Source organism: Salvelinus namaycush, chromosome 22, assembly GCF_016432855.1.
Source record: "Salvelinus namaycush isolate Seneca chromosome 22, SaNama_1.0, whole genome shotgun sequence".
Classification (NCBI taxonomy): domain Eukaryota; kingdom Metazoa; phylum Chordata; class Actinopteri; order Salmoniformes; family Salmonidae; genus Salvelinus; species Salvelinus namaycush.
Window position 1 is genome coordinate 29850906 of NC_052328.1, and position 18831 is coordinate 29869736.

Here is an 18831-nt window from a genome sequence, read left to right on the forward strand (position 1 = left end):
CCCCCAATAATTTATATCTGTCCCTAAGATCCCTCCCAATGTGTTCTCCAATCTCATAAAACATTTTAGAAAAAAGTTCAGTGCTGTTATCATAGCAAGGTTAGGTATTAAAAGGTACTGAAAACAGGTGCCAATAATGTTGACCCCTATCTGCCAATGATTTCAGACCCCACTGTATATGAGTTTATATTAATCGTTTTTATACTCATTTCATAACACATAATGAGTAACATTATAACAGAAAATACCCATCACCCTTTGGCCTCACTCTTTTGATTCAAGTGATTCAGGAGTGTCAAAAGGACAAGTTCTACCTTGAATAATGAACATTTGGAATATGTATATGAGATTATATTAATAGTTATTACTTTCTGCAATATTATATTAAGTAGGCCTAGCCTATATTTCTAGTGATGTGATTAATCATAATGTTGGAATGTATCATTCAACTCCCATCACCCCACATCCTCTCCATGAACAACAAAATGCAATTTTCCTTATTGTAATGACCAATTTATGGAAAGGCTACTGCTGAGCACTGACTTTGGAAAGGTGGTGTCTGTCTATCTAACTAGACTACGCCTATCAAACAAACAGCTATCCGACCATGTTGACACAAGTTGCGTAATTTGTGATCACATAAATTAACATGAGCGCGACTGTAAAGATAGAAACAAATAGAAAAGGGGGGTGGGGGGTGTTATCTGGATGTCTTTCAACATTTCACTGCCATGGGTTGTAAAATAAACATCAGATACGAGGGCAACCAATGAAACGATTAGGGTAGAAGTGGCATCAAATGCCCCTCGACCAATTGCAGTCTTTAAAACGAGGTCTGAAGATGAAACTCAGCAGCAGGTTAGGTAAGCGGAGTCATCACTACGAGTAGAGCTGACAACGCGTTCAATTGTCAACTTTCGCACGAAGAAGCCATCTCCGCGTTGTGCCCCTTTTGGTACATTTTAACGATTCTCTTCATTCTACGCAGTAAGTTATGTATTTGATGCCAGTTGATAGCAAATTATGTGTTCGTTTTAGAGTAGCCTATGCTATCCTAGCATTGCAACCAGTGATGCTTGCCCACCAGGAAATCAAGCACGCACTTTCATCTAGCTGCTAGCACGCACTTTCACTGTGTGAAGTGCGTGCTCGATTTCCTGGTGGGATGGACCATGATGCCGGTGTTTGTCATGTAAACTGAATAGCTATCTGTCCTCTTTTTTAAGTATAGATCTCGTCTCAACACTGGGCACGTTACAGAATTCTACAGCAAAAATGACAGAGACGACAAACCCCAACAAGCAACAAAACGGAGATGCCGTGATGCCAGAAACGTCGACGAGGGATGATGTTTTTGATGATAGTTACAAAGCAAAAGAGGGCCCTAAACCACCGATGAGACTGGTGTGGAGAAACATCATATTAATGTTTTTATTACATGTTGGAGCGCTTTATGGACTGATGCTCGTGCCCTCCGCGTCGCCCCTGACTCTGGCTTGGAGTAAGTATCAACATTTACTTAATGTGCCATTTTATTCAAATGTTCTTGTTGCGCTTGTATCGGTTTCTACGCCCTTTTCCTCGTTCAAGTTGTTGGTCTACGCAGTATGGTTTATCTGGTCGACCAACGAGAAGAGAATGTGCTGAGCCAGGTGATGCATTTGTGAAGTAGGCGTTTGGTGGTGTTACACCGACATGTTGCTACTTGCCCGCCCTCCTATAAGAATAGTGTTGAATGTTGGTAAATCTATTTCGGGGCACACCTACTCAATATTTTCCCCATGGAAACAACAAACATAGTCATAAGGGCCTATTTGGGACTTCTCTCGTATCATATAATGTGTAGCCTAACAGTTTACGGACCATCTATCTTCAATTAAACAAACTGCTCATAGGCTAGGCCTACTGTGGTGCAGATGGAGAGAGACTTTTGGAATGTGTGGCCTGAGGCACGTCTGTTCTAAATATATTTCTGTATTAGAAAATAGCTGCACCCATCTTTATTTGCTTGTTTAGACATAGGAAAACACGTGCAGGGGTTTAATTCTGATTTTGTGAGAATAGTTGGAATAGATAGATAGAACTCATGACTTGGATTATACTGTAATGAATACTGAACAACCAAAACTGTGTTTCCACTGTTGTCTCTCTCGCTCTAGCTCTCATATGCTGAACTGCATATTATTCCATTGGGCAAGACAAAGAACAATCGGCATTCCAATAGACATTCCATTGTGAGGCTACATGGCACCACAACAGAATGTCTCTTCTTTGCTGCCTGGACCAGTTGGAGGTCCCAGGTTCTCACATCCTAAGCAGCCTTGTGTGGCTGCACATAGAAACGCATTCAGCAGTTTTACAACAACAACCCTGAGAGTAGACATGCATGCATACGTACTGCCATTGCCAGTTCCCAACAGAAATAACTCTATAATGACAGAAACTAGGCAGGGATGAGGAACAGGCATGGGACATGATATCCCTTGTAACCACTTGGAGTCAAATGTCTCTGTGTTTCACATGATTCTGTGTATGCGTGTGTGTGAGCCAGACATTGGCGTCTGTATATCTAGCCTAATCTCTCTCTTTCTTTCCCCTAGCTGCTTTGTGCTTCTTGCTCAGTGCCCTGGGTATAACTGCGGGGGCCCACCGCCTCTGGAGTCACAAGTCCTACAAGGCCTCCACCCCTCTCCGTGTTTTTCTGGCCCTCGCTAACTCCATGGCCTTTCAGGTAAACAAAGGAAAACTTTTTGAATTGAATCAACTTTATTGAACCCCAGAGAGGACGCAGTATAGGACCCCTACAGGGACAAAAACAGGCATACACACACATCATAAACTTGAAGGCTAAACTTGTGCGATCAACCAACATGGCTCTTCCAAAACACCAAGGCTCTTTCTCGAGTGTAGCTTCAATTAAAAGGCCTTTATTGTGTTGGCGTATCTGTGAGGGAAAGTTAGAAACGGCAGGACAGAGAGCTAGCAGAGGCTACCGCCAAATGCCAATGATTTAGCGGCTTTAGCCAGCCTTCATCAAAAACATCAACACAAGAATACTTATCCAAATTTCGTACAAAATCCCTGTGTGAAATAGACCCAATTTTATTCTAGAAATCTCCAAAATTAGATGTATGAAGTGACCATCACGTGGCCCAATGACGACCTTACAAACTGATGACTTGATTTAAAGAAGTGACCAATGCAATCAGGTTAAAAAAGGTCTACGCTAGTCCCCACCAATAACAACAACTTAATTAATGAGTGACCCACTGTGCAATATAATGGTATATAAAGTATGATTGAGTGTTAACAAATTTCCGTATAATCTGCTTTGTTGTGCTGACTGACTGATGCTGCCCGGTTAATCTGATGGTCACCTCTTAATACACATTGTGTATTGAACTGTTATTCTCTACTATATGTTTTCTAGGTGTATAAATGCATAGTATACTGTGTTTAAACCCTCTCTCTGGTGTTGTGCCCATACCTATTAATATTAGTGTGTTCTGACATCTCAATTGCTTGTAGAATTACAGCATAGAGATGGAGATAAATACATGGTTTATCTCTATGGTACAAAGAACAGAAATGGGACAGCACTCCAGTAAATATACTTAAATGTACATTTTTATTGCCGACCGTTTCGGGTATGAGCCCTTCAACTTGCATGACAATCAATGTTAATGGTTATCTCTATAGTAGAAACACCAGAACTGTGGATCTAGGGCCAAACAGTATATATCAAGCATCTCAGAGTAAGAGTGGTGATCAGGTTCTCCCTCCTACTCTGAGACGCTTGATACACATGGCCCCAGATTCCTGTGTTGCTTTTATGTTGGATATAAGTGGCTCCTAAACAACCACATCACCATTATTTCTTCCAGAACGACATCTACGAGTGGGCGAGGGACCACCGGGTTCACCACAAGTACTCTGAGACAGACGCCGACCCCCACAATGCAGTGCGGGGCTTTTTCTTCGCTCACATTGGCTGGCTGCTCGTACGCAAGCACCCCGACGTCATCGAGAAGGGCAAGAAGCTGGAGCTGACGGACCTGAAGGCAGATAATGTCGTTATGTTCCAGAGAAAGTAAGATGACAGTTTTCCAGTCTATGCCCTGTACCGTCCTAGTTCCATGCCTTTAATCTTATATGCCACTTAGCACACTCGTTTGTCAAAAGTTGCTCATGGTAGTGAAAACATTTTTGAATGGGTGGCCCCAGCGGGAATCGATCTTGCAATCATGGTATTGCAAGCCCCATGCTTTACCAACTGAGCCACACAGGATGGTATATGGTCTGTTGGTATATTGTCTGTTTGTTTAATCTCCTGTAAAGAGTTTATTTATGACGCAATGCACATTTCTGTGAAGACAGATAAAACGTTATCTTAATACTTAAAGATATTGCTTTAGAGAGATTGCTGCTCCTCAAACGTGATCTTTTGATAAAGCTTGACCTAACAGAGACTATCTCCGTCAACGTTGTTATTTTATCACCTGTTAGCTTTATCAGAAGATAACATTTGGGAGCAGCAAAAAGATCCATGTATTGGATCTTGTTCTTGGATGTGCGTAAAACCCTCTCCTTTCATAAGAACAGTTATACCCTCAGGCCACCAATTATGAACAGTGTTTGTTTGTTTTGAGGAACTGGATTCTTGTTGTACTTTAAAAACATCTACATACAGTAGCTTGTTGTACTTTCAGTTGGAAGTATTTTTTTTAAAGGCCCAATGCAGCTGTTTTTATCTCTCTTTCTGGGAAACAATGAAGTACCTTGCTGTAATAGTTTTCCATTAAAACTGACAAATAGCTTTATAACAAACTATTTCTCAGCAAGAATTTTGCTAGGACTGTCTGGGAGTGGTCTAAGTGGGAGGGGAAAACTTAAAACTAGCTGTTATTGGTAAAGCTGTTCGGAACTGTCTATTAACCAATTTACCGGTCTATTAACCAAGATGAAACTCCCTCCCATGTAAACAGGCTGATAAGAAGTTCCTGTGTAGATTATATTTTCAACCAGCAACTATCAGGAAATAACACTGATCCAAATTGTTCACACTTTTACAGTGTTAGTTTCATCAGCTGTTGTACAATGTGATATAAAACACAGTAAAAACAGATTTTTTTTTACTGAACTGGGCCCTTTTAAAGGCCTTTGGCAGTACCCTTGCTTTGAATCATGCAGTGTTATAGCTAGAAGCCTATTTGCATTCTGGAAAAGTTGTACCAAACCTCCATTGGCTGTGGCACGGCACAGAATGTACCACAGAGGGGCAATTTAACACTCATTGAACACTTGAAAGACCTCTGTATAAAATCCACCATAGCAATCGGTGGTTACAGAATGAATGTCACATCAAGATTCGGACTGCATGTGACTAGTGATCAGATGATGCCATTGAGTTTTGCATTTCCCCCTCTCTACCATATATTGTCACTACAAGATAATCAAGCAACCCAAAACCGGTGTGTTCCACATTATTGTACGTGTGTATGTTCTGTGAGACCAGTTACTCGTCAACGTTTAGATGTATTTGAATTCATTGTCTATGCATGACAATATCTAAGGTAAACCAAACTCTTGAGTGCTCCACACAAATGTCTCATTGTTAGGACCAGGTGCTTTCCTGACCATGTGACCAGACAAGAGAAACCTATGCCGTAGTTGGCTATACTTTTGTGTATGTTGCATGAGAGTAGCCCCAGTAGCTTGACTGTGCTCTCTGCACTGCTGCTCTCTGAACCAGTTTCCCCATTCTAGTCACGACCACAGAAAGTGGTAGTCTGGGTCGCGGTGGCCGTGACGGCGCTGGTGGCTGATCTTTTGATAAGAGCTGTCATCTCTGCCAGGACCTCGATCAGGCCATACCCACACAAAGTACAGTGACTGGCTGGCCATTGGTCAACATGCAGCGGGTACTCTTGGACGCAGTCCCAAACTAGTCTCACCACAGCTCTTGTAGAAAAGGGTGATTTAACATATGGTGGTAGACACAATCAACTGATCAGAAGATTTTGTCCAAACATGTTTTTTATGTGTACTGAGAAGTAGGTGTGACGTACGTTTATGAATCTAGGTGCTTGGGGTGGTGTTGACTTTTCAGCGTTAGTAACTATGTTTAGATTCAAACAATATCTCTTTTCTCAGTATATCTCTAACGTCTCATCTCTGCCCTCTAGGTACTACAAGCTGTCTGTGGTCCTGCTGTGTTTCCTGGTGCCCATGTGGGTGCCCTGGTTCCTGTGGGATGAGTCCCTGTGGGTGGGCTACTTCATCCCATGCCTCATGAGGTACGCTCTGGTGCTGAACGCTACCTGGCTGGTCAACTCTGCCGCTCACATGTGGGGCAACCGACCCTACGACCGCAACATCAACCCCAGTGAAAACCGTTTCGTGGCCTTCAGCGCCATTGGTAAGGATCATCTTTCTCTTTTTGCATAAGATTGACTATCAACCAAGATTAAACTAATATAGCTCAGATACTTACAACTCTGGATTCAGAGGGCTGCTGTAGTTGGTGCATGTTTTTGAGTCATCTAATGCTGGTTCTTCAAGTTGGAGACTATAATTAACTTAGTTGAATCATGTGTTTGAGTACTAGGCTAGAACGAAAGCTTCCACGCAGCCTCCCACCAAGACTGAAGTTACCCAGCCCTGGTGTGGAACTTCTCAGTCTCCAAGTGCTTTAGTTTACATATCACCTGTACTCTTATCAAATCATGTTTTCAAGCCTATTGGGGGGGAAAGTAACTCATAGATGCACAACTATAGCACATCGGCCTGTTGGTCTTTTTAACATTTTTATGAAAAAAAATGTCCTGTCTTGTGTCCTTCCTTCCAGGTGAGGGTTTCCACAACTACCACCACACCTTTCCCTTCGACTACGCCACCAGTGAGTTCGGCGTGAAGTTGAACATCACCACCGCCTTCATAGACCTCATGTACTTCCTGGGCCTGGCCAAGGACTGCAAGAGGGTGTCCCGCGACCTCATCTCGGCCCGCGCCCAGAGAACCGGTGACGGCAGCCACAAGACTGGCTGAGTAATGTTGTCTCGACCGCCTCAAACTGTTACGGACTTGATAAGACCAGATATGTTAAAACAGGCCAAACCAACGAAAGATGGAAAGAATGTATAGCTGTAGTAAATTGCAGCGATGATGATGGAGTTAGTAGTGCTGCACATAGTAGTGATCGGACCATGGTTCATTGATGTTTCATTTCTGTATTATTAGTTAAAAACCTATTCCTGAGTTCCTCAGACTAATATTGGCTTTAAAACGGTCCTAGACCTTTCAGTAAATTGTGTATTTTTTTATGTTGTGTTTTTGAAATGAATGCTGTGTGAGGTGACTATTAGCCAAAGCGAGCTTATAGGGTGGCAAGGCTGGGCATATTGGCACAGACACTCGAAGAGTCTTGATTAGAGAGTCTTGTTATCTGTGGAATAGCCTGAAGTGTGTGTGTGTGTGGCGGAGCTAGATGGTGTAATGTGTGAAACATTACACCAACCAAACTACCTGCCTGTGCACCAACAATGAAGATGGAAGAACATTAACCTCTAATTTATTCATGTGCTATTATTAATTAACACTCTGTGGCACTTTTGAAATTGTTAAGTGAAAAAAAAATATGGAGTTTGGGGTTTCTTGACATTAAGGCGAAGCAGGCAAGTTTTGTTTTGATCATGTTTCGTTCAATTCGGACAAAAAATTATCTCTTCGATATGTCAGGATCGATCTCTCAATCAGTCGCGCTTTGCTGACGTTCATTTCATAAGAGTGGAGTAGTCTTATGTCCTGAGAGAAGTCCAGCTTTTGTCAAGTTCAAAATTCAAGTTTATTGATATTTTATTTGTTTTATTTTATCAAGGCACCCAACTTCAGTCTTATTTTACCGTAAGCTGCTGTTGAAACAGCCCTATCTACTTCATAGTCAACGTACTGTTTTAGCTGTCATTATATACCAGACCCTATTCCATATAGGCTGGCATAGAAGTTCACTTATGCTGCGGCATTACACATGAAAGCACCAGTGGTCTCCTCCTGTCCAAGTTGCTCTTAAAAGGAGTCTTTCCTCCTTGCAGAAGAGGATGAAGGAAGTTCTCCAAGTTTCAAATGGCACCATATTCCCTATATAGTGCACTACTTTTGACCAGGGCCCAATGTGGGCTCTGGTCATAGGTAGTGCACTATATAGGGAATAGGGTGTCATTTGGGACGTACATAAGGTCTCGGGGTCATTTGTGTATAATACGATTTATACCTCTGGTGTGGGTGAAGGTGCCTGTGCCAGTTGGTGTTTTTTCCCATCCTGCTTCACGGAGACACCTCTGCAATGAAATGTAGTGAAATGACATACTGATCAGTCTTTATTATACAAAGAAATACTTGTTTGTATTTATTTTTTACTCTTACTGCAGTTGAAATACGAATATGGGACTTCTGTCTCTCTTCTCCAATAGGACAATGTGAAAGAAAGAGGCTTTGAGAGCATTTGCGTACGTGTCGTCTCTTGATATCTTGAAGAAAAATATTTTGTCAGGACTCGCCCAAGATGCCTTATGGAAGTAATGTTATGTACTTTGCTTGTAGACATGGACATGTCTAGAAAAAAATGGATGCAACATAGGGGAGGGAAAGAAAGCGCCAACAATTGATGTCCAACCAAATGAACACTCTAGGAGTGATCGTGAAAACTATAGGAATTCCACTTTCTAGGAATGAGAGATTTGCTTTGGTACCGGAGTTGTTATTTAATGACTGTCTTAAAAAAATATTTATACTTGAAAGAATATCCCAAGATGCAAAAGTATGTGTGTATGTATGAGAGAATATCCCAAGATGTACAGTATGTGTGTTATCTATGAGAGAAGGCTCGAGTAACGGATGGCCCTTATTTAAATTGGAAGTAAAAGGAAAGACCATATGATTTGCATCTAGGGATATTCTTTAAAGTATCAGAAGATTCTGATGAGGAATTAGGAATCAATTTTTGCATAATATTTCAACGAATGTTTTGGCTCTGAAGAAACAAGATTCCAGATTAGTTATGAACTCATCAAATTGTAATAATATTTGTCGCACTTTGGTCTACTTTTTTCAGTGCAATTATTTTGTACAGTGTTAACGTCTTGAAGTCTGAATGCCTTAAAAAACTGCCGCATTTTTTTTCAATGAATGTTTTACCCACTGTATGTACCGTAAATAAACCACATTTTCTACATGTTGGAAAGTATGTTCTGCTGTCAGTTTTGTTGTAATTCTGTAATCTCTCCGTTGCTAATTGAATAAAAGACATGTCGTTGTCTTAGCATTTACTGGTCCCGTCCCAGCTGCATTGTCTCAGTAATTGTTCTGCAAAGTGCCCACCGTAGATCTTTTTTTTTTTTTTTTGCAATGGGAAGTGTTGCGCAACAAATACGAGCGTTTCTTATATGTACAATTCCGGTTAGTCCCTCCCACTTCGGCACATTTGGTTCCTAGTGAATACACCCCTGGTGAAGGTGTGCTGTGTATGCAGCATAATACTGCGTTATTCTCACCACTGCCTAAAGTGATTATAAATTAAACTCCAGCTATCGTAGAAGACCATTCTCTGACTGGCCTTGTCCCCAGGCGATGGGTGGATGCTGTTTGACTATTCTGTGACCTATTCTCACAATCTCTCTTCCCCTTACTGAATCATGGTATTTTAGACTAGAATTTAAACTTTACACTATCAACATGCAACACCAAGTACAGAAAATTACATAACACTTGTACAGCTCCTTTGAATGTGGTATTTACCTATCACATTACTTATTCAAACCTTAACCTGACCGCAGGCCTCTGAAACTAAAGGTTTGTTGTATTTAGTCGGTGTGCCTGCTGACAGACAACATGCATACCAGTCGGCCTAAGTGTTTTTCATAACGACTTGAAGTTCTTGTTTGCTGACAGATGTCATCACTTCCTTAAACAGTCTTTTCAAGATTGTGTGTTGGTCCCCTGGGCTCCCTAGACTGTCATTCAGGTTAAATGCAATTTGCTCTTTCACTCACTCTCCCTCTCCAGCTAACCAGCTCTCCCTCTCACACACATCCTCTGTCTCTCTCAGATCGCTCTCTCCACCCCTCTCTCTCTGGACATGATGTGCTTGCTTCCTGTTTCTTCACATTCCTCTAGTTCCTCAGCCACCAGCTGATCAGTTCCATCTTGTGCTGGACGTGCATGACTCACTCACCTATTAAAGCTATCTCACAACGTCAGGCCGTGGGCGCCTGCTATGCATGTTGTCCTCTCCGGCCAACACTGAGTAGCAACAAGACACTGCTTCACCAATTTAATCTGATCTGTTTAATCTGATCGCTGTCTTCTGTGTGTGCCAGAGTCTTGGTTTATCTATGGTATTGTTCTTCAGCCTCTGCTAAATGGGTTAATTTTGGTGCATTGACTGATCGTGAGTTGAATGAACCGTTCTGATAAAGCATGGACGCAGACGGCTAAAATACCGGTTTCAGTTTGGCAGTCGGCCAACTTCTCTTCAAAAACGAACATATCTGCACCCTCTACTGGAGAATATATTAGTTTCAAGCCGATAAGAACCACCACTGAAAATGTTCTCTCTTCTCAGATCTAAATAAGTCCAACTAAATAGACAGGCTAATTATTTTAGCCTGGTTACCAGTCTGTTCAGCTAACATTCCACTCCTTGTACTATTCCTGAATGGCCAGTTTGTGCCTGGACAGTGAAGAGTTAGCCTATGCAAACATGGTCAGAGTTGAAACTGTCTGACTCTAGTCCAGACCTGGGTTCAAATACTATTTGAAATCTTTCAAATACTTTGAGCGTTTGCTTTAGTCTGCCGGGAGTGCCAGGGATTGTACTTTTGAGACTGCTATTGGTTTCATTGCAACAGGCAAGCTCAATCAAGTACAGCTGAAGTATTTGAAATAGTGTTTGATCCCAGGTCTGCTTCAGTCCAGTTGCAGTGGGTGTCCCTACCACAGCACCACGGCCTGTCTGTGAGCTTGCCTCCTTGCCCAATGGTCTGCTGTCAGACTCAGCCCAGCTCCCAGTGACATCACCCCTCTCTCCATTGGCTGCCTGGTGTCAGACCATCCTCTGCTCTGTGTGTAACACTTGTGTGGTCATCAGGCTGACCGTTTTAGCCTTGCACTGTCAAACTCTGATCTGCTTTGCTGGACAATACTAGGTCTAGGTCTAGAATATTAGCCTAGAAAATAGGATGGCAAACTTTTTATTTTATGTATTTTTTTATAAAACCACAGCAAAGCTTCTGAGGAATTTCTAAGTCAGGTTCTTTATTTTTCTCTTATCTATCCTGATGCCTAGTCACTTTACCCTGCCTTCATGTACATATCTACCTCAAATACTTCGTACCTCTGCACATTGATCTGGTACTGGTACTCCCTGTATATAGCTCGATTCTTGTATTTTATTTGATTCCAATTGTGTTACTCTTTTATTTACATTTTTAAACTGCATTGTTGGGAAGGGTTCGTAAGCAAGCATATCCCGGTAAGGTTTACACCAGTTGTATTGGTGCATGTGACAAATAAAAGTTGATTTGATTTTCCATTTAGTCACTCAAGTGTAGGTTATATAAATAGATTATTATGAGTGGACTATACTGAAGTGATTTGTTGGACCATTTGATGGGTGTGATGTGTTGGACTGCTCATCACACATTGGGAAGCTATTGGGGCGTGATAATGAGGTCGTGGTCACAAATAAAATCAACCACTTTAGAGGTTTTTTTTTGTCCTCAAAAAGTGCATTCAAATGGAATGTAGGCATAAGTTTAACAATTTCACAAAATGCTTATTTTCTTAAAACAAATGAGGCTACCTTAGTTTAGATCAGGAGTCTCCAACAGGTAGATCACGAGCTGCCAGTAGCTCGCAGCCCACCTATGAGTAGCTCGCCAATCAATTCAGAAATGAATAATAAACATCAAGATCCTGGCTACTATCCAATCAAAGCCACATTGACATTATCCCACCCCTGAAAAGCTAAACGGAACACAATATCTGCCAATTAATTTCAAGCAATATTGCTCCGGTATATGTCTGTTTGGTGCACGTGTTTGTCTAGCGCTCTGTATGTAGCCAGTTTGCGATGCTAATGATAACCGTCTTGTGGGTAGACTTTATCCATAATCAACTAAAGGGAAAGTTCACCCATTTTTACATGGGGCCTGATTTTCACTCTTTCTGTGCTTGTAGTTGATCCTTCAAACTATTTACCCTGATCCACGCTATAAAGCATGTGTGTAACACAAACCAACCCTGGCTGAAATTAATCCTAAATTTACGTGCGTAGCGGGTCAACGATCCAGGACCAGAGTAACAGGTATCGTGACACGGCAGCTTGAGTTGCGTGGAGGGGCCTATAGGATGTTATAAAATGCTCTAAAACACTCCAAATGAACTCATGAACTCCCAATCTGAAGGATGCCTCTGAAGTCTTAAAAAATATTCCACTGTGCCATAAATCCATGTTTGACTGATACTGTTTACACCAACAACACAACGGTTCAAATATGGATTTATGGGACAGTGGACATTTCTAACACACTTTAGACACATTTTCACAATACATTGTAGTCAATAGCAAGTGAGGACTCTGTAACGAATTAAAATCTGGAAAATAATAGCTGAAAAAAAGGCTTGGGTGAACTTCCCCTTTAAATGTTAGTTTGTTTTATCACTTTGGTGCAATTTTCGCAAGAATGTGGTACATTTTCACAACTCTTAATACAAAAACTCTAAACAAATCATCAAAAAGGCAGTTGTTTAAAAATTATAAGCACATTTTCAATTGACTAAGTAAACACAAAATCATAGTCACTTTTTAACCAAACTTAATCAGTGTTTCATCGAGAAATACATGTTTCACATTGCAATGCCTGTTCATATAAAGTAATTGCCTTTCTGAATGCATGGTCACATTACTGTCCGACTGCTCTTAATTGATGATCACTTAAATGTTTTGTAAACCTATAGATTTTACATGTAAACTCATTTGTCTACTACAGATTTGAGAACTACATAATGGAAATGTACAGTACCAGTCAAAAGTTTGGACAAACCTACTCATTCAATGGTTTTTCTTTATTTGTACTATGTTCTACATTTTAGAATAATAGTGAAGACATCAAAACTATGAAATAACACATATGGAATCATGTAGTAACCAAAAAGGTTTTAAAAAAATCTAAATGTATTTTATATTCTTCAAAGGAAAGAATGCCAAGAGCGTGCAAAGCTGTCATCAAGGCAAAGGGTGGCTTCTTTGAATAATCTCAAATATAAAATATATTTAGATTTTTTTAACACTTTTGTAGTTACTACATGATTCCATATGTGTTATTTCATAGTTTTGATGTCCTCACTATTATTCTACAATGTAGAAAATAGTAAAAATAAAGAAAAACCCATGAATGAGTATGAATATGAATATGTGTCATAAATATGTGTCCAAATTTTTGACTGGTACTGTATGTCTGTAAAGTAGAAACATAAGAAGTATGACATATGATTTTACTTCACAATTATAATTTTTTTAAAGCTGATATTGACAAGATCAGAGACGTACTGTATGTTACAAATCAAATCAAAGTTTGTTGATCACATACACAGATTAGCAGATGTTGCAGCAGGTTCCGTGAAATGCTTGTGTTTCTAACTCCTACATTGCAGTAATACAACATCAATACGCAAAAAATCCAGAAAGTCCTAAACAAGAAAGTGGCCAAATGCTCAAGACATGCTTGATGCAAACTAGTACCTGCTGTCATTTGTGCTCCCTCTCCGGCCTCTAGGTTACCAGGCACCTGTCACCATTGTTACGCGCACCTGCGTGTCATCAGACTCACCTGGACTTCATCACCTCCCCTTGTTTCCTTCCCCAGGTGTCATTGTTTGTGTTTCTTGTCTGTGCATTGTTTGTGTTTCTTGTTTTGTTCATTTGTTTAATAAATGATTCACTCCCTAAACCTGCCTCCCGACTCCCAGTGTACACGTTACAGAATGACACCTCACCAAAGGGAAGCATCAGGGGTTTAAAACATTTTTTTATGGTGTTGGAGGTACCCCCTCCCTGGGTGTCTGAACCGGAGCTACCTGGGAGGCCTCAGACGGTTTGTCGGGTTCCCCTGCCTCAGCTGGCTTGACGGGTTTCCATCTCAGCGGGATCGATAGGCTCCCATGCCTCAGGGGCTTCTATAGGCTCCCATGCCTCAGCTGGTGAACAGGTTCCTGTGCCTCGACCGAGGCAACCGAGAGGTCTCAGCCGGCTTATCAAGCAATCTCGCCTCAGCCGGGTTAGTCAGGTTTCTGCGCCTCAGCGGAGGCGACCGGTCCGCTCTGGATCCCCGGGATCGTCCCTTTGGTTGACTTCCTGCGGCTGGAGCCGAACACGCCGGGGAGGGGGTACCGTCACGTATGCTCTCTCTCCGGCACTCTAGATCGCCCTGTTCCCACGTCTCAGCCGGACTGACAGGTTTTCCGCGCCTCAGCAGAGGTGACAGGCCTGCTCGTGATCCCCAGGATCGTCATTTTGGTTGGCGTCCTGCGGCTGGAGTCGCGTGTCGGGAAGGATATACTGTCACGTGTGCTCCCTCCGGCGCTGTAGGTTGCCATGCTCCCGCGTCTCAGCCGGACTGACAGGTTTCCCACTCCTCAGCAGAGGTGACTGGTCCGCTCCTGATCCCCGGGTTCGTCATTTTAGTCGGCGTCCTGCGGCTGGAGCCGCGTGACAGGAGGGGGTACTGTCACGTGTGCTCCCTCTCCGGCCTCTAGGTCACCAGGCTGCTCGTTATGGCGCACACCTGTCACCATCGTTACACGCACCTGTATGTTATCACTCACCTGGACTCCATCACTTCCTTGATTACCTGCCCTATACAGTTGACGTCAGAAGTTTACATACACCTTAGCCAAATACATTTAAACTCAGTTTTTCACAATTCCTGACATGTAATCCTAGTAAAAATTCCCTGTCTTAGGTCAGTTAGGATCACCACTTTATTTTAAGAATGTGAAATGTCAGAATAATAGTAAAGGGAATGACTTATTTCAGCTTTTATTTCTTTCATCACATTCCCTGTGGGTCAGAAGTTTACATACACTCAATGTCAGGACCCGGTGTGAGAAACAGTCACTAATAGTCGGCAGAACCCAGAAGATGAGGCAGACACAGCAGTACTAGAGACGGTGGTTTAATCAAGGTAAAAGATCTTCAGGCAAAAATATAAATCCACAACGTCAAAAGTAAAGCCAAGAGAAAAAATGGATATCCTCCAAAATACAAAGAAAATCCACAAAGTGGTAAGAACAGCAGGGAAAAAACAAACCTCAAAAGACTAATCAAAAAATAAACAAGAACAAAACCAGAGTACCTCTGGAAAATCCAACAAGAGAAATATATGTTCACAGCATGGCTGGGGCTGGGTGCTAACATACAAACACAGAGCAAAGAACTGAGGGACACTAATGGTTTAAATACCTACAAGGAAATGAGGCACAGGTGAAAACAATAACTAGAAGGGAAAAAAACAAAAGGTTCAAAAAGGCGCAATGGGGACATCTAGTGACCAAAACCTGAATAGTCCTGGCCAAAACCTGACAGAATCCCCCTCCTAGGAACGTCTCCTGACGTTCCTACCAGCCTTCTCAGGGTGGAGGGCCCTGAACTGACGAATGAGGTCAGGGTCCAGTATGTCTTTGGCAGGAACCCAGGAGCGCTCCTCGGGACCGTAGCCTTCCCAGTCCACCAGATACTGCCAGGACCGCTGCACCCGGCGGGAATCCAGTATCCGATGGACGGTATAAGCCGACTGGCCTCCGATGACACGGGGCGGAGGGGGAGGTCTGCCTGCCGGGATAAGGAGAGAAAAAACAACAGGTTTTAATAAAGAAATGTGAAACGTGGGATTAATCTTAAGGGATCTGGGTAAGTGCAGGCGAAAAGTAACGGGGTTCACTCTCCTGGCAACCTTAAAGGGACCGATGAATTTCTGGGACAGCTTGCGAGACTCCACCCGTAGCGGTAAATTCTTAGTTGAGAGCCATACTCTCTGACCGAGGCGCAGGGTAGGCCCGGGACGGCGACGTCTGTTGGCTTGTTGTTGGTACCGCTGTGAGGAACGCAGAAGATTAAGACGGGCCTTCTTCCACGTAAGCCGACAGCGTCTGATGAACCTCAAGGGTGAAGGTACTCTGACTTCTGCCTCCTGGTCCGGGAACAATGGAGGAGCATAGCCAAACTGACACTCGTGCGGGGACATACCAGTGGAGGAGGAGCACAAGGTGTTGTGCGCGTACTCGGCCCAAACCATGAAGGACGACCATGTGGATGGGTTGTTGGAGACCATACATCTGAGGGTGGTTTCCAGCTCTTGATTCATCCTCTCGGTTTGGCCGTTGGACTCCGGATGGTACCCTGAAGATAGACTGGCAGTGGCCCCTATGAGTTGGCAGAAGGCCTTCCAAAACCTTGAGGCGAACTGGGGACCTCTGTCGGAAACCATATCTTGCGGAATGCCGAAGACTCGGAACACATGGTTAATCACCAACTCAGCCGTTTCCTTGGCAGAAGGTAATTTAGTCAAGGGGACGAACCTGGCCGCCTTAGAAAACCTGTCGATGATGACTAGGATAGTAGTATTACCATGGGACGGAGGAAGGCCAGTAATAAAGTCCAATGAGATATGGGACCAGGGTCGGTGGGGAATAGATACAGGGTGAAGGAGTCCTTGAGGGCGGAGGTGAGAAGATTTGCCCTGGCAGCACACGGGACAGGCCTTGACGAAAGTGGCAACGTCTTCTTTTATGGTGGGCCACCAGAACTTACGCTGGATAAACTCCAAGGTGCGACCTACGCCCGGGTGACAGGTGAGGCGAGAGGAGTGCCCCCACAGAAGGACCTGGGTCCTCGCTGCCTTGGAAACAAACAACCGATTGGCAGGACCTCCTTTAGGACCCGGTTCGATGGCTTGAGCTCGTTTCACGGTATCCTCAACTTGCCACGAGATCGGAGCCCCGATCTTAGCGGCAGGAAGGACAGGCATGTCAGTATCTTCTCGAATGGCAGGAGCGTAGACTCGTGACAAGGCGTCCGGTTTGAGATTCTTCGACCCGGGTCTATAGGTGAGGATAAACTGGAATCGATTGAAGAAAAGAGACCATCGAGCTTGTCTGGAGTTCAACCGCTTCGCCTGCTGGATATACTCCAGATTTTTGTGGTCTGTAAGCACTTGAAACGGTTGAGAAGCCCCCTCGAGCCAGTGTCTCCATTCCTTCAATGCCATCTTAACCGCTAGGAGTTCACGATCCCCCACATCGTAGTTCCTCTCGGCCGGGGTAAGCCGGTGAGAGAAGAAGGCGCAAGGGTGAAGCCTCTTGTCTTCACCCCTCTGAGACAGGACAGCTCCAACACCAACCTCTGATGCGTCTACCTCCACCACAAAAGGTTCCTCCGCCGTCGGTAGTGTCAGGATGGGAGCAGAGAGGATGCGCTGCTTGAGTCCTTGGAAGGCCGTCTCAGCTTCTTCTCCCCACAGAAACCTTGCGTTGCCACCCTTGGTTAAAGCTGAGAGAGGGGCTGCCAGCAAGCTGAAGTTCTTGATGAACTTGCGGTAAAAGTTAGTGAAGCCCAGGAAACGCTGAACTTCCTTAACGGACTTGGGGGTGGGCCAATCCGCTACCGCCCCTACCTTCCTGGGGTCCATCTGGACTCGACCGGGTTCCACTACAAATCCCAGGAATTGTACTCCGGAGGAATGGAATTCACATTTTTCCGGCTTAACGTACAAATGGCTGTCAAGGAGGCGTTTGAGTACTTATCTGACATGCTTAGTGTGTTCTTGAAGGGAGCTCGAAAAGATGAGGATGTCATCCAAGTAAACAAACACGAAGATGTTAAGCATATCCCTAAGCACATCGTTTATGAGCGCTTGGAACACAGCCGGGGCGTTGGTCAGGCCGAAGGGCATCACCAAGTATTCGTAGTGACCAGTAGGCGTGTTGAAAGCGGTCTTCCACTCGTCACCGGGTCTGATCCGCACAAGATGGTATGCGTTCCGCAGGTCAAGCTTAGTGAAGACAACTGCTTCCTGGAGCAGCTCAAAGGCTGTGGCCATAAGGGGTAGCGGGTAGCGGTTACGGACGGTTATGGCATTGAGTCCCCGGTAGTCGATGCAAGGACGTAATCCACCGTCTTTTTTGGCCACAAAGAAAAACCCTGCTCCCGCCGGCGAGGTGGATGGACGCATGAGGCCTGCTGCCAGAGCGTCCTTGATGTAGGTATCCATAGCAGCTCGTTCGGGAGGAGATAGGGAAAAGATCCGACCCCTGGGAGGGCAGGTGCCCGGAAACAGGTCGATGGGGCAATCGTAAGGTCTATGGGGTGGTAGTCTGGTGGCCCTCTGTTTGCTAAATACCGGTTTGAGGTCATGGTAACACTCGGGAACTCGGGACAGGTCGATGGATTCTAGAGACTCGGGAGGGGAACTCGGGGAACTCGGGAAGATACAAGTGGCTTGGCACGTAGGACCCCACTGCTTGATAGTGCCCACAGACCAGTCGATGTGAGGGTTATGGCTGTGAAGCCAGGGGTATCCAAGGACGAGAGGGAACTCAGAACAGGAGATCAGATGAGTTCATCACTTCCTGGTGTTGGGAAACTGAAAGTTGCAAGGGGGTAGTGACACGAGTGACAAGTCCAGATCCCAAAGGGCTTCCATCCAACGTAGTAACCCTTATGGGGTCACTTAGAGGTTCAGAGGGAACGCCATTCTCCTTCGCCCAGACACCATCCAT

The 18831-nt window shown here is 43.9% G+C and overlaps 1 protein-coding gene across 4 annotated transcripts; it reads left to right on the forward strand.

Annotated features, from left to right (window-relative positions):
* The first annotated feature begins 726 nt into the window (after nt 1-726).
* On the forward strand, nt 727-9323 carry LOC120017745 (acyl-CoA desaturase-like). 4 transcript variants are annotated; one of them, XM_038960705.1, is made up of 6 exons: nt 727-955; nt 1227-1501; nt 2601-2731; nt 3885-4090; nt 6186-6418; nt 6848-9323. In XM_038960705.1, exons 2-6 carry the CDS (start codon nt 1276-1278, stop codon nt 7045-7047), a joined length of 996 nt encoding a protein of 331 aa, XP_038816633.1. In that variant the 5' UTR covers nt 727-955; nt 1227-1275; the 3' UTR covers nt 7048-9323. The 4 variants fall into 4 exon arrangements, with proteins under 4 accessions (XP_038816633.1, XP_038816634.1, XP_038816632.1 ...); XM_038960706.1 differs by having other exon boundaries at nt 1232-1501; XM_038960704.1 differs by having other exon boundaries at nt 728-987; nt 1232-1501.
* The last annotated feature ends 9508 nt before the right edge of the window (nt 9324-18831 follow it).

What these genes read in the sequence shown, in the direction of transcription:
- LOC120017745 (XM_038960705.1), top strand. Translation starts at nt 1,276, where the DNA reads ATGACAGAGACGACAAACCCCAACAAGCAACAAAACGGAGATGCCGTG. An exon ending in GCCCCTGACTCTGGCTTGGA is followed by an intron (nt 1,502 to 2,600) that starts GTAAGTATCAAC and finishes TCTTTCCCCTAG; the next exon opens with CTGCTTTGTGCTTCTTGCTC. An exon ending in GTCGTTATGTTCCAGAGAAA is followed by an intron (nt 4,091 to 6,185) that starts GTAAGATGACAG and finishes TCTGCCCTCTAG; the next exon opens with GTACTACAAGCTGTCTGTGG.